The 25,658-nt window shown below is 41.7% G+C and overlaps 1 protein-coding gene across 2 annotated transcripts; it reads left to right on the forward strand.

Moving 5' to 3' along the window:
* Positions 1 to 16: 16 nt before the first annotated feature.
* prpf18 (PRP18 pre-mRNA processing factor 18 homolog (yeast)) lies at positions 17 to 25,061 on the forward strand. 2 transcript variants are annotated; one of them, XM_078235977.1, is made up of 11 exons: positions 17 to 118; positions 1,825 to 1,902; positions 2,035 to 2,061; positions 4,977 to 5,078; positions 8,834 to 8,947; positions 11,297 to 11,443; positions 13,317 to 13,385; positions 17,621 to 17,761; positions 18,219 to 18,290; positions 21,219 to 21,374; positions 23,390 to 25,061. In XM_078235977.1, the coding sequence occupies exons 1-11, from the start codon at positions 38 to 40 to the stop codon at positions 23,468 to 23,470; spliced, it is 1,068 nt and encodes a 355-aa protein (XP_078092103.1). In that variant the 5' UTR covers positions 17 to 37; the 3' UTR covers positions 23,471 to 25,061. The 2 variants fall into 2 exon arrangements, with proteins under 2 accessions (XP_078092103.1, XP_078092104.1); XM_078235978.1 differs by lacking the exon at positions 2,035 to 2,061 and having other exon boundaries at positions 21 to 118.
* Positions 25,062 to 25,658: the final 597 nt, after the last annotated feature.

A 25,658-nucleotide genomic window follows, 5' to 3' on the forward strand; every position in this document is an offset into this window, starting at 1 on the left:
GGGTCGCGCTCTCTGACCCGGAGATGACGCAGCGGCAATGGCAGCCGGAGGGATGGAGCAGCTGCGGGCGGAGATCGCCAGGAAACGGCGGCAGCTGGAGGAGCGGCAGCTGGCGGGGGTGAGGGGGGGCGCGGCGGGGGTGAGGGGGGGCGCGGCGGGGGTGAGGGGGGGCGCGGCGGGGGTGAGGGGGGGCGCGGCGGGGGTGAGGGGGGGCGCGGCGGGGGTGAGGGGGGGCGCGGCGGGGGTGAGGGGGGGCGCGGCGGGGGTGAAGGGGGCGCGGGGAGAGGGTGGAGAGAGGGCGGCTGGGTGACCCGTCATGTAGGGATATTGGGAGCCGTTTATTCATGTTGCTAAGGTTTATTGTTCATTAATATTCGAAGGCCTATAACAAGTAGTAAGTTTTAATTGCAGTAAGATGGTTATCTGTTAATAAACAGAGAAACAGCATGGGTGGCACAGTGGTTAGCACCGCTGCCTCACAGCGCCAGGGACCCGGGTTCAATTCTCGGCTTGGGTCGCTGTCTGTGCGGAGTCTGCACATTCTCCCCGTGTCTATGTGGGTTTCCTCTGGTTTCCTCCCACAGTCTGAAAGACGTGCTGGTTAGGTGGATTGGCCATGCTAAAGTCTCCCTCAGTGTACCCGAACAGAAACCAGAGTGTGGCGACTAGGGGATTTTCACAGTAACTTCATTGCAGTGTAAGCCTACTTGTGGCCCTAATAAATAAACAGCAGCTGCTGACTGCTCCAACCTCAAGTGTGCTGATACTATGCAATGTGGGAATTCCACGTTGCTTCCCTATGTCCTGAATAACCAGGGGTTGGAGTTGGTGTGGAGCTGCGTCAGAAAGTTTAGGCAGTGGGGTCAAACAGAGTGATGTCCTCCCCTGACTGGCAGCATCCACAAGGACATGGAAGCTGGAGCTTTCAAACAACCTTTACACAGCGATATTGTCAGTCCACTGAGAAACCCTCAGCAATGGAAGCCGCTCTGTGATTAGCCACAGTAAAATCTAGCTGCTGGAAATATGTGAACCTCGTATTTTGCAGTTCATAGAATCCCTACAGTACAGAAGTAGTTTGACCCATCAAGCCTGCACTGACAACAATCCCACCCAGGCCCTATCCCCCACGGATTTATGCTGCTAATCCACCTAATTTACACACCTAATGCAATTTAGCATGACCAATCCACCTAACCTGCACATCTTTGGAGTGTGGGAGGAAACCAGAGCACCAGGAGGACACCCACGCAGACAAGGGGAGAACATTCAAATGCCACTCACAGTCACCTCAGGCCAGTATTGAACCTGGATCCCTGGCGCTGTGAGGCAGCAGTGCTAACCCACTGTGCTGCCCTATTTGTTTTCACTTGGGAGCTTGTTCAAGTAGAGCTTGAAATGAACACTTGATCTCTTGACATCTTGTATCTCATTATTATCTAATCATTACTTTAACTGCTTTGTAAATGAGGCCATGTTATGCTTGTGGTCGATCCTTTCTTTACAATTCTCTATTCCAATGCTGGTAGCTGTGTTTGTGTAAGAGTCTGAAAAAGCATTATTTACGGTCATCAAAAACAGAAAATGCTGGAAAATCTCAGCAGGTCTGACAGCATCTGCGCCAAGAGAATAGAGCCAATGTTTCGAGTCTGAGCAACCTTTCGTCAGAGCTTAATTGGTTACAGTCACTATTTTGATGCACCTGATATCTCACTCAGTTTTGTTACTCATGTTTAAAGCTGCTGTAACCTGTGTATTCACAGCTGTTGTTTTCAAGGTGCAATGACTAAGAAGTGGAGGTAACTAATTTTTGTGTTCCTGCAGGAATCAAAAAAGTTCTTCAAACGTAGTGACCTTGCTAAAAAGGAGGAAGAGGCATATTTAGAGAGATGTGGTTATCAGGTACTTTGTATTTTAGTTTTGAGATTATTAGAGATCAACGATCTGATGCTACTTTTCTGAAACTCTAGCAATCAAATGGATTTCACCGGTAAATTTAACAACAAACCTTTCCTGTGAAACTTGTATCAATAGGTTGTAAATGAGGAGCCAACACCAAAGGTATGGGTTCAAGAACAAACCTTATCTCTTTTTGTTTTGGGCTGTGGGTAAGCCATGTAGCTGAGTGCATGACAGCAAATGGTGTGCAAGTCGTGAGCTTGTGCCTTGGCTTTTTTTAAGTTTGCATTGTTTTATTAGATATGGCTAGCCTTTTGTTTTCAGTTAATTAAATAAAATATTGATAAATGCTAATTAAATAATTTGTTCTGACCATCGTCAACTAAAAAAATATTGTAATCAGTTTGAATAATTCCCATTCATTTCAAGTATGCCTAAAGGATATTGAATAGTTTCACATTGAATTACAGTTTTAAAAAGTACTTCATTACAGAAAGCTGGCTTATATTTTAAAAACAATGTAGAATGATGTGGTACATCAGCATGGTACAAGCTTACCTCTGTAGTTTTCTTGGTGTCAGAAAAGGGACAAGCATGTACCTCATTCAGGATAGGGGAGAAAGAGCTGGCATGAAATTTAACATAGCCTCAGCCCCTATAGATCCTCATAGTCATATCTACATTTGTGTTTTGTTATAGAGTGGTATTGTCAGGGTTGGAATCTTCTATTTATAGAATACCATGTAGGATTTTTTAAAGTGGGGGTTTAAAGGGGAATACATTGGTAATAAACACATTTAATTTTGAGATGGAATAACTTTAATATTGAAGAATTGAAATTGCATAATAAGATATTTGCATTGTTCTTAAAAAGTAAGTAGATGCTTAGTCATTGGTAGGTTTCTACCTGCAGAGCTGGTAGCCAATACTAAATTAATACTAATAAAAGCAGTATATCATGTTTTGCATTTTTTTTCTTATGCTAATTCCGTGAAAGAATAAAATACTGGTCAATTAAGCAAAATAGCACTGATACACTTGTGTGCATGAAATCAGTTGGAAAGCTTGTGCCTGCATCCGGAATGCAGTGTTGATAGAAAGTATAGTTTAAAGCAAGTGCTGTGGTTATTGCAGATGTAGTTGTTTGCCTGCTTAATGGTGTTGTTGTAAGTCAAACTTGTAACTTGTAAGTCAATTTTGTATTGTTGATGAAGGCATGGGACTGAAGGAAGAACAGCATGGTCAGTAGCATGGAACGCGAGGATATTTCCTGTAAATATGTATATATTATGGAAAAGTTTTGGAAATGGTTTCTGCTACTACTAGAGATGGGTACAAAGAATTTGAGTGTGGAGTACAGAAACAGGTTATTTGTCCTAACTGGGTCCACACTAGTGTTACGCTCCAAGTGAGCCTCCTCCAACCTTCCTTCATCTAACTGTATCAGCATATCCTTCCAATCATGCTAGCCTACTAATCGTATTGGGCCAGTTTTTACATATGATATATTTTTAAAAATAAAATGCAGATACATTGTGGTGATAATCTGAAGATTCCATTGGGCCCTAACTCTCATAACCTGTTTGAATTGTACAATACTCAAATTTTTCTAAGAAAAAATTGTAGCTTCAGGGATTAGGATGATGGGGTTTGAGTCTATATAGTTGTATCGTAATTAAACATGAAAAGACACACTGTTCTAATGTTTCAGGTGTAAACCTCTACCTAAATACTCTCTTAAAAGTATAAAATCAAAACTCATCAGTTTCAATTTCACCATCTGATGTATTGTAATTTTTCTTAGAAATATGGATTAGAATCTGTAACATATGTTGATTCTGAATATACTCTTGAATTGCATTGTCTGAATGATAGCAATGCATTTCTCCATCTAGACAAAGTGGGGCAAATGCCAAACTATGCATTGGATGTTGAACATTAGAACACAATCATATTCTACATATTCTTAAGGCATGTAGTAATGTTGCTTTAGTTGTAACTCATTAACTATAAGATGTTTTAGGGATTTCCCAAAGATGTGAAAGTTGCTGTTTAAATCTGGCCCCTTGTGCATCCACCACTTCCTTCACACACCATTGGCAGCCGTGTCTTTAGCTGTGTAGGCTCTAGACTTTGTAATATCCTCATTACTCTTCTCCTTAGAATCTAGTACTCTGAATACGTTTTGGTTGCCTATTCTGATGTCTCCATCTTTGGCCCAGAGTCCATTGTTGTCTGACAACTTTCCCTGTGAAACCCTGGTTAATACTCCATCCACCTATCAACATCATTCAAACAGATTGGATCACGGTCCGCTGGCTGTGGCAGTGTTGTAGGACATCTTGAGGTCGTTATAAGCGATATATAAATGCAAATCTTTTTCCTTTTGCTTATATCTTTTTAATTTACATGATCACAGCTATGAAATGTTTTACTCTGTTACTTAATACCTAACATTTTATCCACACTTACAATTGGTGCTCTATAGGAGCTTCTGTGGCGGTCAGCTATTGCGTCCAAATATTTTATTCTGATTGCCTCATTTATCAATATGCCTTCCATTTTGCAATTGAAATTTCACCTCCTCTTCCCACCCCCGATACAGTTATTAACTCTTATGCTCCACACCCTGTTTGTTAAATGTGTGGGTCTGTGCATTAATATAGTATCCCTGCTGCTCTGCAAATTAAATTTCATTCACAAGTGGTTACACATTCTCCCTTGAATTTCTGTTCGTTCTTCCCGTTCACTTTTCCCATAATTTAATGAAGGTGCATATCTGTAATATTAGTGTTTGTTCCAAATAGAGAGCGATGTTAACAATGCACTTTGATTGATGTAGATAAAATTCTAGTCTCTGCAGAAATCTATAAAATGGCAGGTGTAAGCTTTTTATTGCTTATGTTGGAAGAACTGACTTTCTGCAGTATTTCATAAGGGGAAATGAGGTGCCTTGAAATTTGTGTGATATATAGTTATTTATGCATATATATATATATATAGTTACCAGTATGATGATGTAGTTACAGGTTAGTTCCTGCACTAACGATTTACTGATAAATACTGTTAATGTGCAGATGCAGCCAAAAACAAGTGAAGAAGATGCTTCTTCTTCAAACCCAGTGCTTGAACTCGAACTTGCTGAAGAGAAATTACCAATGACCCTTTCCAGGCAAGAGGTAAAATGTAGTCTTGGTTAACGCTGAATCTTGTAAATTGTGAAAATGCATAATTCACTTTGAGTGATAGATTTTCAAAACCTTAATATTTAATCAAGGTCCACGTTCCATTCAAATATTCAATCATAATTGGATTCAGAATCTGTGGTCTTTAACACGGTATTTTGATCCATACTGTTAAATGGTAATGGATGTGTTTTCCCTGGATACGTTGGCAAGTTAAACTGGAGAGAACAACAAAGAGTCAGTTCGTTAGTTATGACGTGGGTTATGAAATACTCCTTGTCCTGAATTTTCTGCTTACACCTGGATCATGTCATGTTGGCAAAAAAAGCAAGCATCTCACCGTCTTTCAGGTCCCTGCAAAAACCATTTTTAATACTAGTAACTAGTGACTGTGCATTGACAACTGCTAATTCCAGCCACTCCTCCATATAGCAACTCAGTTGAATTTTAGTTGCCCAGTGACTTGAACAACCTACATCTCTCCAGTTAAAGAAACACCTTCCTTTGATGCTTCAAGATGCTGCCCTCCTGTAAAATCTATTTAAAACTTTGTATTCCTTTTGCTTCAGAACAGATAAATGGGCCCAAGACTTGCTGAAAAAATAAAGCTTGTGAACAATGCACAATGTGACCAATGTGCAAATTGGCATCAACTTGTAGCAAGAAAGAGAAATCCTATGAATCACAATACAAATTGCGCAGTGCCGATTAGCGAGGCTCTGCTTCACCCAAGCAGCATCTTGCCCATAACCTCCCCATGAGTTCCATGAAGTTTCTTAATTTGCTCATTAAACTTTCCACAAAAAGTTGAGCCTAGTAATGAATGACCTTTTGATGACACGGTGGCACAGTGGTTAGCACTGCTGCCTCACAGCGCCAGGAACCCGGGTTCGATTCCTGGTTTGGGTCACTGTGTGGAGTTTTCACATATTCCCTGTGTCTGCGTGGGTTTCCTCCGGGTGCTCCGGTTTCCTCCCACAGTCCAAAGATGTGCAAGTTAGGTGGATTGGCCATGCTAAATTGCCCCTTAGTGTCAGGAGGATTAGCTAAGATAAATGCATGGGGTTACGGGGATAGGGCCTGGTGGGATTGTGGTCGGTGCAGACCCGATGGGCCGAATGGTCTCCTTCTGCACTGTAGGGATTCTATGATCGACTGCTGATCAACCTCTTTGGCCCAGAAAGTGAACGAACAAAAGCTTTATTCCTGCATGTGGTGATTTGTTGTTGGAGATTGTAATAATGTCATTTTCTTTGTCCTTTGTTCTCTCCTAATCTGTATCTGATTTGCCAATAAATTCATTCTCTCGAGTTCACCTTCCTCAGTCCAGCCTCTGTTTATCTCTCAATCCTTAAATGTCACTGGTTAAGGATGTGGAGTTGCCGGCGTTGGACCGGGGTAGGCACAGTAGTCTCACAACACCAGGATAAAGTCCATCAGGTTTATTTGGTAGCACGAGCTTTCGGAGCGTTGCCCCTTCACCAGGTGAGTGAAGAGTTCAGTTCACAAATAGGGCATATATAGACACAAACTCAATTACAGGATAATGGTTGGAATGCGAGTCTTAACAGGTAATCAAGTCTTTACATATGCAGACAATGTGAGTGGAGAGAGGGTTAAGCACAGGTTAAAGAGATGTGTATTTTCTCCAACCAGGACAGTTAGTGAGATTTTGCAAGCTCAGGCATGTCGTGGGGGTTACAGATAGTGTGACATGAACCCAAGATCCCGGTTGAGGCCGTCCTCATGTGTGCGGAACTTGGCTATCAGTTTCTGCTCAGCGATTCTGCATTGTTGTGAAGGCCGCCTTGGAGAATGCTTACCCGAAGATCAGAGGCTGAATGTCCTTTACTGCTGAAGTGTTCCCTGACAGGTACATACTTTTGTGACTCACCCAACATTGTCTACCTGATACGCTGCAGGAAAGGATGTCCCGAGGCATGGTACATTGGCGAAACCAATGCAGCCGCTACGACAATGGATGAATGGACACTGCTCAACGATCATCAGGCAGGAGTGTTCCCTTCCTGTCGGGGAACACTTCAGTCAAGGGCATTCAGCCTCTGATCTTCGGGTAAAAGTTCTCCAAGGCGGCCTTCACGACACACGACAACGCAGAATCGCTGAACATGTCACGTTAACTGTAACCCCCATGATTTGCCTGGGTTTGCAAAATCTCACTAACTGTCCTGGCTGGAGACAATACACATCTCTTTAACCTGTGCTTAACCCTCTCTTCACTCGCATTGTCTGCACCTGTAAAGATGTGATTACCTGTAAAGACTCGCATTCCAACCATTATCTTTAATTGAGTTTGTGTATATATATGCTCTGTTTGTGAACTGAACTTTTCACTCACCTGATAAAGGGGCAACGCTCCGAAACATGTGCTACCAAATAAACCTGTTGGACTTTAACCTGGTGTTGTGAGACTACTTACTGGTACACAGGTCACAAAGTGGCAACGCAGGTGGAGAAGGTAGTCAAGAAAGCATACGGCATGCTTGCCTTCATTGGCCGGGGCATTGAGTTTAAAAATTGGCAAGTCATGTTGCAGCTTTATAGAACCTTAGTTAGGCCGTACTTGGAATGTAGTGTTCAATCCTGGTCACCACACTACCAGAAGGATGTGGAGGCTTTGGAGAGGGTACAGAAAAGATTTACAGGATGTTGCCTGGTATGGAGGGCATTATCTATGAGGAGAGGTTGGAGAAACTTGGTTTGTTCTCACTGGAACGATGGAGGTTGAGGAGTAACCTGATAGAAGTCTACAAGATTATGAGAGGCATGGACAGAGTGGATAGTCAGAAGCTTTTTCCCAGGGTGGAAGAGTCAATTACTAGGGGGCATAGGTTTAAGGTGCCAAGGGCAAGGTTTAAAGGAGATGTACGAGGCAGGTTTTTTACACAGAGAGTAATGGGTGCCTGGAACTCGTTGCCAGGGGAGGTAGTGGAAACTGATACTGTAGTGACTTTTAAGGGGTGTCTTGACAAATACATGAATAGGATGGGAATAGAGTGATATGGTCCCCAGAAGGGTAGGAGGTTTTAGTTAAGTCGGGCAGCATGGTCGGTGCAGGCGTGGAGGGCCGAATGGCCTGTTCCTGTGCTGTAATTTTCTTTGTTCTTTGTACTATTGGTCCTACTGTTCAGCAAGGTCTCTGATACTCTGCTCTCAGTATCTGGTTATCAGTTTACATTTCCGACAGCTTGCAGAGCAAAATATTTTTGAGATGATGGGTGCAGGAGCAAACGTAAGGGGCCACGCAGTGTGACGCTCTCCTGTGGCAAATTCTGGGCCGTAGGATTTTCCTTTGTTAGTGTTTTAAATTAGTCTTAATTTTCACTCTGATGTTTGGTATGGGGTTGCAGTAGATGGTGCTGTTGTACTGTGTCAAATAATTTTAAACCGTTGCTCAAGTGCATCACCATCTGCTGTCGGAGAATAGCACTACCTCGCTTATTTCAGAGGAAGTCGCAACAGGGGAGTTAAAACTCCGGTATGATGTGCTGGTGATTTCAACAGGCAACTGCTTTTGGGTTTGAGAACTATGTTAGAAGCTACAGCTTTTGTATTCGATTTGTTTTTTTGTCCAACAAATGATTGACAAAGTCTGCGTAAATCACCTTACTGCTCAAATGTAAACTGTTCACTTATTCAGATGATGTGCGAAGAACAGTCTATCAGTGAATTTGTCTTTCAACGCAGCATTCCTGGGATAAAATCAAACCTTTTTGTTGTCTTACAAGGTTATCCGAAGGTTACGTGAAAGAGGAGAACCAATTCGGTTGTTTGCTGAAACAGACTATGAAGCTTTTCAGCGTCTTCGCAAAATAGAAATCTTAACTCCTGAAATTAATAAGGTGTGCTTTTTTTATAAAAAAGTTTTTCTTTGGTATTTTATATCGCATGTCTCCTGGCACTTGGAGTTAGTAGAACTGTTGATACATTAAAGCACGCACAGTTATGGTGAGGTGTTAATTTATTGCACTGCAAAGGGACGGTTAAATTGACACACAATTAAATTCTCAGTACGTAATTTTACAAACTCTTTTCTCTCTTGAAAACCCATGATCTGAATAATTAGTGAGCTAAGGAGATAGGCTAGCTGCCTTGTGTCTACTATAGCACAAAGGTCACAGAAATGGAGGGAGTGACATCCTGCAAGAATGTTAGTGGCTGTTGTGCGACATGCTTGTCCTGAAATGCACTTGTATAAATTGTTTAGAAAGTTGATGTTTCATTTTCTAGTGACAGCACAAACCACAAGCTTTATTTCCACTTTACTTGTGTGTTTTTTCAGCTTTCCGTTCTCTGTTTATCTTTCATAGAGTCATAGAGGTTTACAGCATGGAAACAGGCCCTTCGGCCCAACTTGTCCATGCCGCCCCTTTTTTTAACCCCTAAGCTAGTCCCAATTGCCCGTGTTTGGCCCATGTCCCTCTATACCCATCGTACCCATGTAACTGCCTAAATGCTTTTTAAAAGACAAAATTGTACCCGCCTCTACTACTACCTCTGGCAGCTTGTTCCAGACACTCTCCACCCTCTGTGTGAAACAATTACCCCTCTGGACACTTTTGTATCTCTCCTCTCTCATCTTAAACCTATGCCCTCTAGTTTTAGACTCCCCTACCTTTGGGAAAAGATATTGACTATCTAGCTGATCTATGCCCCTCATTATTTTATAGACCTCTATAAGATCACCCCTCAGCCGTCTATACTGCAGAGAAAAAAGTCCCAGTCTATCCAGCCTCTCCTTATAACTCAAACCATCAAGTCCCAGTAGCAGTTCCTGCTTTTTCAAATTGTCCTTATTTCATGGTCTGTTGTCTATTTTAACCATATTTTTTTTCCCATTAGGTTTGCTTTTTCAGACCATTGAATCACATGAAAAGTGAAACAGCACAGCTTACGTGCAAGGGGAGGGGGTGGGTGGCGGTCATTGCATTAACCTCAGCATTTATCTCTTAAAATGGCCTACCTGGAATTGTATTCAAGAAAAATTTAGATAGGAGGCCCACAAAATTTTAAAAATCAGCTTATTGTGAGCATCACACCATCCAATAGCAAAAATTGGTTATAAGAATGCAATTGGACTTTGATCTATCCGTGTGACTTTCTTATGGATCCTGAATATTAGACCAGTGAATATCTCTGCCTTCTGCCTCCTAGGGATATGGACAGGGTGAATAGGAAGCAGCTTGTCCCCCTTGGTTGAGAGGTCAATCACGCGAGGGCATAGTTTTAGGGTAGGAAGCAGGAGATTCAGAGGAAATTTGAGAAGAAAGGTCTACACTCAGAGGATGGTGGGAATCTGGAATGCACTGGAGGTACTGGAGGCCAGAAACCAACATCTTTAAAAATAATTTGGATGAGCACTTGAAATATCATAACGTGCAAGGATATGGGACGGGTGCAGGAAAATGGGGCCAGTGCAACTTTAGTGGTAGTTATTGTCGGTACAGACTCGATGGGCTGAAGGGCCTTTTCTGTATTGTATGACTCTTTTGACCAGCTCAAATGACATCATTAGAAGCCAATAAGCTGGTCACCCGCTATCTGCATTGCTGAACCAGAAACTTGACCCAGGAAATTCAAATAGGGAAGGAAAGAAATGAAAAGGAAAATACACATTCTCTTTTATTATTATGTGGGTGGCACAGTGGTTAGCACTGCTGCATCACAGTGCCAGGGATCAGGATTCGATTCCTGACTTGGGTCACTGTCTGTGTGGAGTTTGCATGTTCTCCTTGTGTCTGCGTGGGTTTCCTCCGGGCGCTCTGGTTTCCTCCCACAGTCTGAAAGATATGCTGGTTAGGTGCACTGACCAGAACAGGCGCCGGAGTGTGGCAAATTGGGGAATTTCACAGTAACTTCATTGCAGTGTTAATGTAAGCCTTACTTGTGACTAATAAATAAACTTTACTTTTATTAATATTGGCATTGTCAACTGGGATTTTCAAAACCAGGCTCACAGAATAGATAACTAGCTTATAGCTGGTCTTGCATCACTACCAAGACACAGTAAATTTGGAAACTTTCCAAATTATTGATTATTGAAACCAGAGCATACAAAGATATAGCTAAACTTGCTATAACTTATTCACAAACTAAAATCCAGCTGGTCTGGGTGATTGTATGATGAATGAAATTGGGAATTCTTGCTATTGAAAAAGCTCTCTCTGATTTTGTTCTTTGATTTCCCACAGGGTTTGAGAAATGACTTGAAAGCTGCTATGGATAAGATAGACCAGCAGTATTTAAATGAGATTGTGGCTGGTCAGGAGCAAGGCGAAGAGGAGGGACAGAATGACCTTAAAGTTCATGAAGAAAACACAACGATTGAGGAATTGGAGGTCAGAATTACATTTTGTTTACCTACTCTTGAGGGTAATCCAGAGGTAAGATGCACCAAGGCATTCAAAATCTTAAACAATTGGTTTTATTCATTTTAAAACACCAGTGGTTATACAGATAGAGATGATTACAACCTTAGTTAGAAATAAAAATTAAAGCTCAGAATAGTTGAATTTTCTGCTTGGGATATTTGAGTTAATTCTCTGTGGAGATCCTTCTTGGTATTCTTCAGATCTGCCCCATGTACTGCCCCCTCTTCATACTTTACTGGAGTGAAAAAGGCAGCTGGTACCTTTCCTTTCTCCCGCTCTTCATCATTGTTCAAACTGGCTGATGCTGTATAAACAGCATCTGATGTTTGAGATAAAGTTTCACCAACTTTCAGCCCTTGCTAGGCAGCTGCCTTGTCTTTAATCTCATCCTTTAGAACCCCAGCGTGCACCATCTCAGTTAGCCTTCCACACAGCAGGAAGCAATGCTAATACCTTTTTGGACATGGTCAAGCTTCACACTGTTAGATTGAATGATAAGGATTGATATTTCTGAGTTCTATCAGCTCTTGTTGATGCTTTTAACCAAATTCTGCTCTTTGGGCAATCAAGCGTTTCTAGCCATTCTTCTTCTTTTCTTTGAGACAACCTTTATAGAGTCATAGAGGTTTACAGCATGGAAACAGGCCCTTTGGCCCAACTTGTCCATGGTCCATGCCACACCTTTTTATTTTAACCCCTCAGCTAGTCCCAATTGTCCGTGTTTGGCCCATATCCCTCTATACCCATCGTACCTATGTAACTGTCTAAATGCTTTTTAAAAGACAAAATTATACTGTGACTGAACAGTTGTCTCAAAGAAAACAGGCAGCACGGTGGCACAGTGGTTAGCATTGCTGCCTCACAGCACCAGGGACCTGGGTTCGATTCCCAGCTTGTGTGACTGTGTGGAGTTTGCACATTCTCCTTGTGTTTGCATGGATTTCCTCCGGGTGCTCCAGTTTCAGTCCAAAGATATGCAGGTTAGGTTGATTGGCCATGCTAAATCGTCCCTTAGTGTCCTGGGATGTGTATGTTAGAGGGACAGTAAGTAGTCTCAAAACACCAGGTTAAAGTCCAACAGGTTTATTTGGTAGCACGAGCTTTCGGAGCGCTGCTCCAAAAGCTCGTGCTACCAAATTATCCTGTTGGACTTTAGCCTGTTGTTGTGAGACTACTTACTGTGCCTATCCCAGTCCAACGCTGGCAACTCCACATTATACTAGAGGGATTAGCAGGGGATAGGGCCTGGGTGGGATTGTAGTTGGTATAGACCCGATGGGCTGAATGACCTTCTGCGCTGTAGGGCTTCTTCTGAGTATTGCTTATTTTTAAGCTATTAGTAACTAGAAACTATCATTTTAAAGTTAAAATGCCATTTCTGGTGAGAAATTTTGTTTCAATGCAAAACAGTTGAAATTTATTACATACCAGGTTCTGAAGAAGAGTTGTATGGACTCAACGTTAACTCTGTTTCTCTCCACAGATGCTGCCAGACCCGCTGGGTTTTTCTAGCCCTTTGTTTTTGTTTCAGATTTCCAGTATTCATACTGCGGGTTTTCCCGGCCTCGCTCGCCCCAAGGTCGGAAAATCCCGTCCAAGGTCAACGGACCTTTGCATGGTCCGTGACCCACCCACTGCGATTCCCGTGGTGGGTGGGACAGGAACATCCCACCCATTGTGTTTTGCACAATGTCACGTGACAGTGTAGAAGAGTTTTTTTTTTAAAAAAAACATAATTTCAATTATAATGTCACAGTAACTTTTGTATTTACTGCTGTTAATTGGTTAGTTCACAATACTCCTACAAATTACAACTAACATTTTACTTTTTCTAATACAGGCCTTGGGTGAGTCCTTGGGACAGGGTGATGACTATAAAGACATGGACACGATAACCAAAGTTCTAAGGGTAATACGACAAATATTGGTAATATTTTCAAAGAATGCTTCTTTATGACAAAATGGTATCGTGAGCTACGCACATTTAACCAGTTAGTCCAGCAGACTAGTCTATTGGGATGAAAGCATTACCTTCTTGGTGGCTGTAAGCGTCCTGTGTGATCTACCTGGACAGTCATAATCCAATTCCTATTGCACATGAGCCTACAGCACAAGACTGCCCACAGTACCGGCTATTGCAGAGTTAAATTGACAGTCCACACAATAGCTGGGTTGGAACACAAACATTTCACACTTGTGGGATTGAAGGCGTTCTTTAGATGCATGTTGCGAGGGAGAATAGAAGGAGTTTAACCTGCATCTAGCATGCTCCACCTGGTCTAGGCCGCTTGGTGCTGCCAGTGGGTGTATGAAATGGGATGTGTTCCATTCCTGACCACCAATATTCCTTGCCTTGATGAGCATACTTTTATTAAAAAGAGGGCTTGGTCATCTACCCCCTCCCTAGAATTATTGATTCTGAAGAATTATAAATAACTTGCTATATTCCCCAATTATTTATACCTATGTAATTTTGCACGGTGAAATTATACTCTTTCACCCACCCCCTCCCCAACCCACAATGATGGCACTGCAGTTTTCTTTGGAAACTTTCAAATCTCAAGGCACAAGCTTATCTGTGGTTGTATATATCAGCGCTCCATCTGTGCGGGTGAGTAGGTGTACATACAAATTACGGTCAAGTTTTTAATACAGTCACCAGGGGAACAAACTTCTATATTCAGCAGTTGATGGACCTATCATTGATCGCCTTCTATGTTGCTCCTCTTTATAAAGTCCACTACTGACATTATCAAAGACAATAATTTGGGGAGGGTATGTTTCACAATCTCACATTCTGGGCCTGTTTGGCACTAAAATTGTCTGACTGGCTTTCTGATCAAAGGTTCATCCCAGCAGAATAGTTAGATTCTTTGATACAATAATCAGCTGCCTTTCTCTCCCAATCCCAAGTTATCATTGCTATCTTCTCACAACCCAATAATCTTCGTTATCCCTTTAACATCTGGATGAATTTTGCTGCTGTTACAAGTTTTGAATCTGCCTTAGATAAATCCTCTTTGTAAAGCAAAGTTTACGTTTATTTATTAGTGTCACAAGTAGGCTTACACTAACATTGCAATGAAGTTACTGTCAAAATCACCCAGTCGCCACACTCGGACGCCTGTTCGGGTACACTGAGGGTGAATTTTAGCATAGCCAATCCACCTAACCCGCACATCTTTAGAGTGTGGGAGGAAACCGGAGCACCCAGAGGAAACCCATGCAGACACGGAGAGAATGTGCATACTCCACACAGACAGTCACCCAAGCCGGGAATCGAACCCGGGTCCCTGGCGCTGTGGGGCAGCAGTGCTAACCACTGTGCCACCGTGCCACCCATGGTGGCCACAGCTATAAGTAGTCTGAGCATCATGTGTTCATGAATATGATTGTATAATTCGATAATGCACAGTACATTAGCATAATCCAGGGTGGAGGAATGGGTACCCACTTATGATCTGTACTCGAATGTTGTCCTTCACTTGTGCTTTCACATGCATTTTTCCAGGCTTTCTGAAGGCAGAGTGGGATGAGGCTGGATGCAATTCCTTAAGCTGTTTTGTTTTACTGAAAGCAAATTAATTTACGGGGCAACAGTTGCAGTCAAACCTCACATGAATCTAACTGAACACAGAACAAGAAAAATATATAAAATACTCAATGATAATCCCCAATAGCAATCTTGCTTAAATTGGTTGGCATTATATCTCAACAGGCTGTGGAGTTGAGATGAATATGAATTAGTTTCCCTTTTTTCAACCAAGTTCCCTCCCCAGACCTAACCAGCTAAGTGATGTGGCTTTGGCACCACCTTTTCCACGCAGCTCCTAACTATGAAAGCTGACCTCCTGCATCTCAGCTTCAAGCCTCTGGCTAAGACTTTAAAATCTGATCCGGAGCCTTCTCTCCTACATTTGCTGCATTTACTTCAAGTGGAAGGATGGTCCCTCTGACTCCTTCCCATTCGGGGTTCACCAGTTAACATCTTAATTACAGGTATAGGCTGAGAGGCGGTAGATTTAAAACTGAGATGAGGAGGAACTACTTTTCGCAGGGGGTGGTGAATTTGTGGAACTCGCTGCCCCATCGCGCGGTGGAGCCTGAATTGCTGAATGGTTTCAAGAAGGAGATAGATATATTTCTAATTTTAAAAATTGATAAGGGGATATGGGGAACAGGTGGAGAGGTGGATTTGAGGGAGAGATCAGCCATGATCTGATTGAATGGCAAAGCAGGCTCGAAGGGCTGAATTTGCCTCCTTCTGCTCCTAATTCCTGTGTTCCACAGGGATATGTTCTTGGCAGACACTCCAGATTGGGTTCATCAAATTGCTTCACCCAGACGCGGTGAGGATTTTCTCAGAAAATCAGAATAGTTACAGCACAGAATGGGGCCATTTGGCCCGTTGTGCCCCTGCTGGCTCTCTACTCAGAGCATCTTAAATGAGTTAACGAATTACACTGATTGTTGAGAAAAAGGAAGACTATTCCTTAATAACACTTTTCATGGCCGCAAGCAATTCCAGTGCATGACAGCCAATAAAATATTTTTGAAGCGCAGTCAATGTTGTAATATAGGAAACACATCAGCCAATTTGCACATAGTAAGATCCCAAAAACAGCTGTCTTAGAAACAGCAGTCTGTGACTTTACCAGTGCTCTGCCAATTTGCTTTGAGTTAAATAACAACTCATTCCTAAAGTGTTATGAGGAAATATTATTTTAAAATGTCTTTTATGATTTGAAACAAGACCGATCTCGCAACAAACCTTTTCTGTAACAATATTAAGGAATTTGGATAAATGATGTGAAATTGGGATTGAAAGATAATCTTGCCGACAAATACTGTTTTTAAAGCAGATTGAAGAGGTTTGATGGGCTAGCATAGTCACTGATTCCCAATGAGGGAAAATAATTTGGTGTGTAAAGCTCCCTGAGATATTTAAATGAGGAAAACAGTATATAAATGCAACTGTGGCTTCATGTAGGCTTTAAGTAATGCAGCTATAAAATAAAAATTGAATTGGAGATCATGTGCCTTTTAATAATTATAATAACCCTGAAATGCATTTGAAATATTTCAAGTCTCTGTTCAGAGATGGAACAAAAAGTTTTAAGCAAACCTTTCGAATATTTTTGCCGCATGCAAGAAAAATTGCTTTACGCATGAGTTTGTCATTAAATAGAAACAATCTTCAATCCTGAAATAGTTTTTTGATCTTGTAATCTTTCTAAGAATGGACCCTGACTTGTGAAACCTGATTCTATTGCACTTCCAGCTGGCCTATTATTTATTTAGGTTTCCTAATACTTGGCCAAAAAATAAGTATTTTTTTCTTCTTTGAGTGTTGTATTTTTTTTTCCACACTTTGGTTTAGAGCGTTGAAATCTTTCATTACGCGAAGATAAAATAAGACCATAAGACATAGGAGCAGAACTATGCAGAACCTAATAGACGTGTATAAGATGTTGAGAGGCATAGATCGGGTGGATTGTCAGAGGCTTTTTCCCAGGGTGGAAATGGCTGCTACGAGAGGACACAGGTTTAAGGTGCTGGGGGGTAGGTACAGGGGAAATGTTAGGGGGAAGTTTTTCACACAGAAGGTGGTGGGCGAGTGGAATCGGCTGCCGTCAGTGGTGGTGGAGGCAAACTCAATAGGGTCTTTTAAGAGACTCCTGGATGAGTACATGGGACTTAATAGGATGGAAGGTTATAGGTAGGCCTAAAAGGTAGGGATATGTTTGGCACAACTTGTGGGGCCGAAGGGCCTATTTTGTGCTGTAGTTTTCTATGTTTCTAACTAGTCCACTCGGCCCATCGCGTCTGCTCCTCCATTCAATCATGGCTGATTTTTTTCTCATCCCCATTCTCCTGCCTTTTCTCCATAACCCCTGATCCCCTTATTAATCAAGAACCTATCTATCTCTGTCTTAAAGACACTCAATGACCTGGCCTCCACAGCCTTCTGCGGCAAAGAGTTCCACAGATTCACCACTCTCTGGCTGAAGAAATTCCTCCTCATCTCTGTTTTAAAGGATAGTCCCTTTAGCCTGAGGTTGTGCCCTAAAATTATAGAATTATTTTAATCCAACTTCTTCCGTAAGGTCATCTTACCTATTTTTTATTATTTCCCTTCTATAGTTTCTTCTCGATGTTTGGGCAAAAGACCTGAATGCCAGAGAGGATTATTTAAAGTGCAGTGTACAGGGTAAACTTGCTGGAGCCACCCACAAGCAGACTGAATCCTACCTGAAACCTCTCTTCAGGAAACTTCGAAAAAAGGTAAAAGTTTTGAAATTGCCCGAGTCACTTTTCTTATTTCCGGTTGAGCTTTTCTGCGGGGTCCTGTGATCCATGATTGGTGCACAGAAAAGGAAACTTTTGGTAAAATAATTTGGAATTAATTGGTTTAACATTGGCTTAACAGCAAGAGTTTTTTATTTAAACACCCCCAACTCTGGAGATGTGAATGCTTTAAATTTAACGTAAATTTAATTTTATTAAATTGAAAATTTTAATGCCCATAATGGCTTTTGATTGTAACATTTGGAAATAATTACTTATTCTCTATGTGTTCTACTTTTGATATGTTTTGCAATGGCCTTCCATAGATTGTTTTTGATTGTATGATTTGGTTGGCAGTTTGAGACTTGGGTTAGCGTTACCAAACTTATAATTTTACAAAATACAATACATTGCAATGAAATTGAAATAAAATTGTTTTTTTTTTCCTCCACAGACCTTGTCCCAGGACATTAAAGAGTCCATAACTGATATTATCAAATTCATGTTGCAAAGAGAATATGTTAAGGTAAATACTGATATTAAACATCTTTCATTATATTGTTCAAAACAAAAAAAGTCACTTATGTCCTGTCTGAATAATGTAGGCTTTGATGAATATACCAAACTTTTGCTAACAAAATTACATAAATACTAATGTGTTCTGATCAGAGGCATGTATAGAAGTCTCTCAATTTGGGGTAAATAAGGAATTTAAAGGTGGATTTAAATCTGAAGTTGGGGCCCAAGGGAGCAATACTTAAATAGAGAACTATAACCTTCATGTGTTGCTCAACTGTTCACTACTTGGATCAAAACCAAGGTTGTTTCTAATAGAATAAATGCAAAATACTGCGGATGCTGGAATCTGCAAAACAGAAAAATGCTGGAAAATCTCAGCAAGTCTGTGGAGAGAGAATAGAGCCAATGTTTCGAGTCTGAATGACCCTTTATCAGACAACAGCAGCTCTGATGAAGGGTCATCTACACTCGAATCGTTAACTCTATTCTCTCTCCAGAGATGCTGTCAGACCTGCTGAGATCTTTCAGCATTTTTCTGTTGTTGTTTCTAATAGAACTATGTTTTTGATCCCCCACAAAGCCCTGCTACTGCTTTTAACGTCTTCCTTGTCCCTCTTAATTTCCCCCCTCCTCTTTTCCCTTCATTTCTCATTCTTCCTCCTCTTCATTTCCCCCCCCATCGCTGCCAGCCATTTTATCCCCTTTCCTACCATTTCAGCTTCCTTCACTTATCTTCCCTACCTATCTAAGTTGCTTGAATTGAATCTGGTCTCTGCATACAGTGGGCAGGAATTCCTGTTTCCTCCAGTATATTCACCTACAATGGGTATCAACTGGAATTACTTCAAGTTAGCAGTTAAGATTGGAGGGAACAGTGAGGCCTGGGCATGCTGATTCTTGTCTGCAATGGCAGATAGTATACAATCCTGAAATAGACTAGACGGCACAGGATTAAACACAATTAAATACACATTTTAATTCTTCAGCTCCCAGAATTGGAGCACGTTAGTGGAACCTTTTTTAAACACAATCCCATTGAGGGCAATTAAGCTGGCTCCTGCAAATTCAAGCCATCAATCTAAATAATTGGATAAACTAGAATAGATTGTCAGAATACCTTATTTCTTATGCATTTATAATATAGAACACATACAGATCTTATACATGTGACATTTACAGTGATCTAAATTGTCTTATACATGTGACATTTACAGTGATCTAAATTGTCTTATACAAGTGATATTTGCAATTATACAAGAACATTTGGCCTAATTGGAACACTGATTATATCGTGCTAAAATGTCTCTATTTTGTCATTTATACTCTAATCTATTGTTTATTTACACAATTGTGATGTGATTGAAACTGTTCAGATGTGCTCAAATATTAATATTTCGATGTGTGTGGCCTTTTGTTTAAGTTCAATCTTCAGGACAGGTTAAAAGTCCTTTAGTTTTTTTTCACTGCTGGTCTACATAATGTCTGAATCTTTCTTTAAAAAGAGGAAATACGCAGGGATTATTTTTCGGTACCAGGGATTATTTTTCAGTACCACGCAAAGACAAACTCAGGACTTCTGTCCCTAAGAATGGAAGTGCATCAATCACTGATTAACTCTTAAAGCAGCAACTGAATCATCGCAAGCCTGTTCCAGAAGCAATTCAGTGGCGGACAGATCAGTGGTGTGTTATCTCTGCTGCAGAGAAGATCAAGTCAGTAGTTCCATCAGGAAGAATGGGCTGTGATGTTGCCAGCCCACCTCCATTCTATAAAGAATAAAAGTCTCCTTGATTTTATAAACTTGAGTTCCTTGGTGTAATTTCCCATGCACCCTGTACTGGGGAAACCAGTGATGATCATGATGGAATAAGCTGGTATGAAAGGATTAATCTGTCGGAAACCTTACTTGTCACATTTAGTGAGTTGTCTTCTTCGGCAATTACTCGCTAGTGTAAACTCCAGGAAACTCCATGTCACTGGTCATGTGTTCTGTGGGTCCTTGCGTGGCTGATGAGCCCAATCGCGTGGCTGATGAGCCCAAACCCAGGGCTGCATCTTCGACCACACATTTGGTAGGTGTTTCCGGGCGGTGGGTTTGGTCCTTAGACTCTAGATCGCTGGGATTCCTTTCTCAGACTCCTTTTCTGAGCCTCCTCTTGCCATCAGGTGTCCTCGAAGAATTGTGTCCCTTCAATCAGGTTCCTTCAAATAGGTCTCTTCTGAGCAAAGGTCTTCCTCCATCAAGATCAGTGGAGAAACCCTCCCAAATGTGGAGCATTTCCCCTAATCGGGGAGCTACCTCTCAACTAAGGCTGACGTCGATGCGGAGATACAACATCATATCCGATCCGCGAGCATCGCCCAAGGACAAGAGCCTTTGACGACCGTGGAATTCACACTGACACCCAAGATCCTTGAGAGTCGTATTTGCCCAATGATGGTGCATTGTAACCTTTATTGGGAAGCTGCGGAGAATCTCTTCTCCCCGGTCCAGTGGATGTGGCAGTTTCTGTCCCCAACAAACATTTTTGATCTGAGATTGAGCTATTATCTTTCTACAAGGCCTACCATCGATTATACTGCCTGTGAAGGTGAAGGAAACCTATCGGAGGCAGGTAGCAAACCGCACAACATATCAATCCAAAAGCATGGTATAACATGCCAGCTATGGAACTTCATTCTGTGGAAAGAAAATCTGTCCCAGGCAGTGCTGGAATTCTGTCTCTTGCACAAGTACAAAACTTAACTTGTCACTGTTGAACCAGAGTTAATACAACAGTATTCTGCATCACTTGGCCATTTAACCATTACTAAATGCAAGTTTTATTTGATAAAGTTAATGGATCGTTAACTGGTTAACCCTTGCATTATGTCGCTGAAGTTCTCAATATTGTTCAGTATCGATTTTTATATAAAGCATCTGTCCTCTCCATAGGCAAATGATGCTTACCTTCAGATGGCCATTGGCAATGCCCCATGGCCTATTGGAGTGACCATGGTCGGTATCCATGCACGTACAGGTCGTGAAAAGATTTTTTCCAAACACGTGGCACATGTTTTGAATGACGAAACGCAGCGGAAATACATTCAGGTTTGTCTGTTAAATCCTTAATTAAAATATATATACTGAGCTGTGAAATGTACTTTGTAATCCTTAGGCTTTTACTATGTTGTTGGGATTTTGGTTTCCTCACCACATTTCACTTTCCTCTTGTGTATACGGCCTTGTGGGGGAAAGGAAAATATATTGGTTAGTTTCACCTGTTGAGCAAAACACACTTCCAGTGTGCAATACCTGCTGGGTACTAGTAGAGGAAAATCAACTCTTATAAATTCGTGCTGATTCAAGAGATCAACTATTGTAGTATGTGTTGTGGCACAGTGGTTAGCACTGCTGCCTTACAGTGCCAGGGACCCGGGTTCGATTCCCGGCTTGGGTCACTGCCTGTGTGGAGTTTGCATATTCTCCCCGTGTCTGCGTGGGTTTCCTACGGGTGCTCCGGTTTCCTCCCACAGTCTGAAAGACGTGCTGGTTAGGTGCATTGACCCGAACAGATGCCGGAGTGTGGCGACTAGGGGAATTTCAATAACTTCATTGCAGTGTTAATGTAAGCCTTACTTGTGATTAATAAATAAACTTTTAAAAAAAAACCTTATCTAGTAGCACTCTAAAACTTACCACAGATGCAAAACCCCCTTTCTTTTTTAGCAAAACGGGCAGGTATTTCACAATGCAGGTTTCTTGACTGGAGTTGGTAATTTACAATCGGCTCAGTTGCCTTCTGATTTGCCCCAGCAATTTACAAGCAGGCACAATTATCCTGATTTGGCCGCGGCGAGCGTTTAGCAGTGATCTGGGAGGGACATGCCGGGTTAGATCAATAACTCCACTCCTAAAGCTTAACCTCCTCTTGAGCAACAACACCAGAGATCAGCTAATGTTACTTTAAAGCAATTGATACACTCTGGAAATGATAAGCAATAAATCTAATATTTCACATAGCATTTGACAACCTATGATGAAATTAAGTGGAAAGTAATATGGAACATTTAGCTTAATTTTGGGGTATTCAGTTTGATTGTGAACAGCTTGTGAAAAGTAGAAACACATTGTTGAAAACAATTGCTCGGCAATTACAGATACAATAAGTCCATTGAAAGACCTTATTACAGATGGTTGAAGGGGCACCAGATTACGATTTTCATATGTCTGAAATGAACGCTTGCCTGAAACCTAAAATTGTGTTTATACTTGGGTACGGAATCTCCCTGATGTTATACTTTACAAAGGCATTTGCAAGTAAGTGAGGTTAAATCATTAGGTGCTATAAATTGGACTGTGAATAACTTAATTGGGCAGTACATGGACCAAGCTCTTTGAGAAATTGAAAGCTTTTCATTCAAGACAACACTTAGTCCTTCAGAATACATTAGGCAGCACGGTGACACAGTGGTTAGCACTGCTGCCTCTCAGCGCTAGGGACCTGGGTTCGATTCCTGGCTTGGATCACTGTCTGTGCGGAGCCTGCATGTTCTCCACTGTGTCTGCGTGGTGCAGCGTTCTCTGGGTGCTCCGGTTTCCCCCTTCAGTCCGAAAGACTTGCTGGTTAGGTGCATTGGCCATGCTAAATTCTCCTTCTGTACCCGAATAGGAGCCGGAGTGTGGCGACTAGGGGATTTTCACAGTAACTTCATTGCAGTGTTAATGTAAACTTACCTGTGACACGAATAAATAAACTTAAATTTACATTAATTCACCAAAAGTTTTTATTTATTTATTAGTCCAAGTCGGCTTGCATTCACACTGCAATGAAGTTACTGTGAAATTCCCCTAGTTGCCACACTCTGGCGCCTGTTCGGATGCACTGAGGGAGAATTCAGCATGGCCAATACATCTAACCAGCATGTCTTTCGGACAGAGGGAGGAAACCGGAGGAAACCCACACAGACACGGGAAAATGTGCAAACTCCACACAGACGGTGACCCAAGTTGGGAATCGAACCCGGGTCCCTGGCGCTGTGAGACAGCAGTGCTAACCACTGTGTCATTGTGTTGCTCCAAAGCCATTGCCCGGATTTATGTTTCCCTTATTGCTATCCTTCTAGGGGTTGAAGCGGTTGATGACCATCTGCCAAAAGCATTTTTCAACAGACCCATCAAAGTGTGTGGAATACAATGCCCTCTAACCAATGCAACACTTGAATGGGACATTTTCTATATTATTCCTGGATGGGACTGCAAGACTCGGACCTATTGGGAACTGTAAAGAAGAATATGTATGTCTGCGCAAGTATTTTACACATCAATAAGATTTTCTTCTTCAGAAAAGCAGCAAGCATTAAAGCTGTGTGACCCCCACAGTCGTGTTTGTTTAGTATTAAATAACTTATAAGCATCTGCATCCAATTGTCTTTAATTACTCTTCTGGTAATTCAAACCCATTTTTTTTTTGAGAATTAAAGTCTTGTGAACAGAACTCTGCTGAGTCTTTTGGAAAAGCACTTTGAATTCGGGATTATATTTACATAACACTTTTTTAGAACAAGATATATAGTTATTAAATATTTTCCATCGTTCCTCCTTTTGGTTTTGACAGTCACCTGTAAATTATTGAAATCCGAGTTCGGAACTAAATGTTGTTTCAGCTATTTCTCATTCTGATGCTCTCAGGCTATGGGTCCATGGAAATTGCATCGTGTGTTTTTGCCCAGATACTCTCTGTTTTCCGTGAACAGCAAATGGTTGCATTTTCTTTGGTAATTGAAGCCACTATCAACCCATAATTGTGGAGCAGCAGTCTTGTTTACTAGTTCCATTACACTCAAATAGCCTTTGGATGCAGACGGTACACTTTTAAGTATAAATTGGTGTTTTAAAAATTCTTAAAGTTGCTATTATGCCACGTCATCCCGAATGTCTGTCTTTAATGCTATACATGATGTGGAGATGCCGGCGTTGGACTGGGGTGGACACATTAAGAAGCCTCACAACAGGTTAAAGTCCAACAGGTTTATTTGGAATCATCTTTTGAAGCGCTGCTCCTTCATCAGGTGAGTGGAGAGGTAGATTTGACGGCATATAGACAAAAGTTCTTCGGGATCTTGTCTACTTTCTTGCATCTTTGTAGAAACTTGATGTCTGTGTCGATGTGCGCGATCTTCTTGTCTATATATGATGTGTTTGAAACCTAACTCTACTTCTCAACTCACTTGATGGAGCAGCGCTTTGAAAGCTCGTGATTCCAAATAAACCTGTTGGACTTCAACCTGGTGTTGTGAGACTTCTTAAATGCTATAATGTAAATCTTTTGTTCTTTCAATTCAACAAGAACGTTGTTCTCCTCGTGTTTTGATTTTGTTAAGTTACTGGTGTAAATACTTCCCTGTTCATGCTGTCCCACCTTGGGAGTAGATGCAGTATCTGAATGGAACTCAATGTTGTAAATGTACTCAAAAATATCTGCTTTTGATATCTCCTGTGCATACTGTATATAGCTGACATTTCTCCACTTGTGATAAATGCTCTTGTTTTTTTTGGTCTCCTCTCCTGGGTTCCACGTCATTTGCTGGCATAAAGAAGCAGACAGCTGACCTCCAGTGGGTCTGTACTTGTGAGAAATCTTTAACAACAGTCTTGTTGTTTCTATTCCTAATACATTTCTCTTCCTTTCCTCCCCTTTTATTTTTGAAAGATGTGTCTGACAGTTACACAGGACCTCGTCGAATAGCACCACTGATGGTGGGTCCTCCTCATTAATAAAGTGTGTGTTTGAACGTCCAGGGTCTGCCACCTCTGTCAAAAGGTTAACTTAAGTTGGCACAATCTCACAAGGCCAAGAAATCCTCTCCCCCCATCTTGTGCTCTTTTAGACAGAGGAGGAGAAAACAGCAAACTGACTGTTGTCTGCCTGTTGGATAATACTGGATAAGCTTCTGCTCTGCAGTAGAGTCTCGCTGCAACCAAAATTAATAAACCAAACATAATTTGCTCTCTTGACTCATGAACTACCCCGAGTATGCGTGAAATCTAGTGGATCAATGCATTAGCATTTAAAAGAAAGCTTACAGTTCTGTTACACCTTTCACAGCCTTGGGGACTCTCAGAAAAAGGCCTTCACAGCTAATTATGTACCTTTGTTTTAGACTTTCCGCACAAGGGGGCGGCATGGTGGCACAGTGGTTAGCACTGCTGCCTCACAGTGCCTGGACCCGGGTTCAATTCCGGCCTCAGGTGACTGTGTGATAGGAGTTTGCACGTTCTCCCCGTGTCTGCGTGGGTTTCCTCCAGGTGCTCTGTTTCCTCCCACAGTCCAAAGATGTACCATGGTCAGTTGTCCCTTAGTGAGGACTGGCAGAGTAAATACATGGGGCTCTG

Source organism: Mustelus asterias, chromosome 19, assembly GCF_964213995.1.
Source record: "Mustelus asterias chromosome 19, sMusAst1.hap1.1, whole genome shotgun sequence".
NCBI classification, from domain to species: domain Eukaryota; kingdom Metazoa; phylum Chordata; class Chondrichthyes; order Carcharhiniformes; family Triakidae; genus Mustelus; species Mustelus asterias.

Bases quoted from the DNA above. Each gene is read 5' to 3' on its own strand.
- prpf18 (XM_078235977.1), top strand. From the start codon at position 38: ATGGCAGCCGGAGGGATGGAGCAGCTGCGGGCGGAGATCGCCAGGAAA. The intron at 1,903-2,034 runs GTACTTTGTATT...TTGTATCAATAG, and splicing joins TAGAGAGATGTGGTTATCAG to GTTGTAAATGAGGAGCCAAC. The intron at 2,062-4,976 runs GTATGGGTTCAA...GTTAATGTGCAG, and splicing joins ATGAGGAGCCAACACCAAAG to ATGCAGCCAAAAACAAGTGA.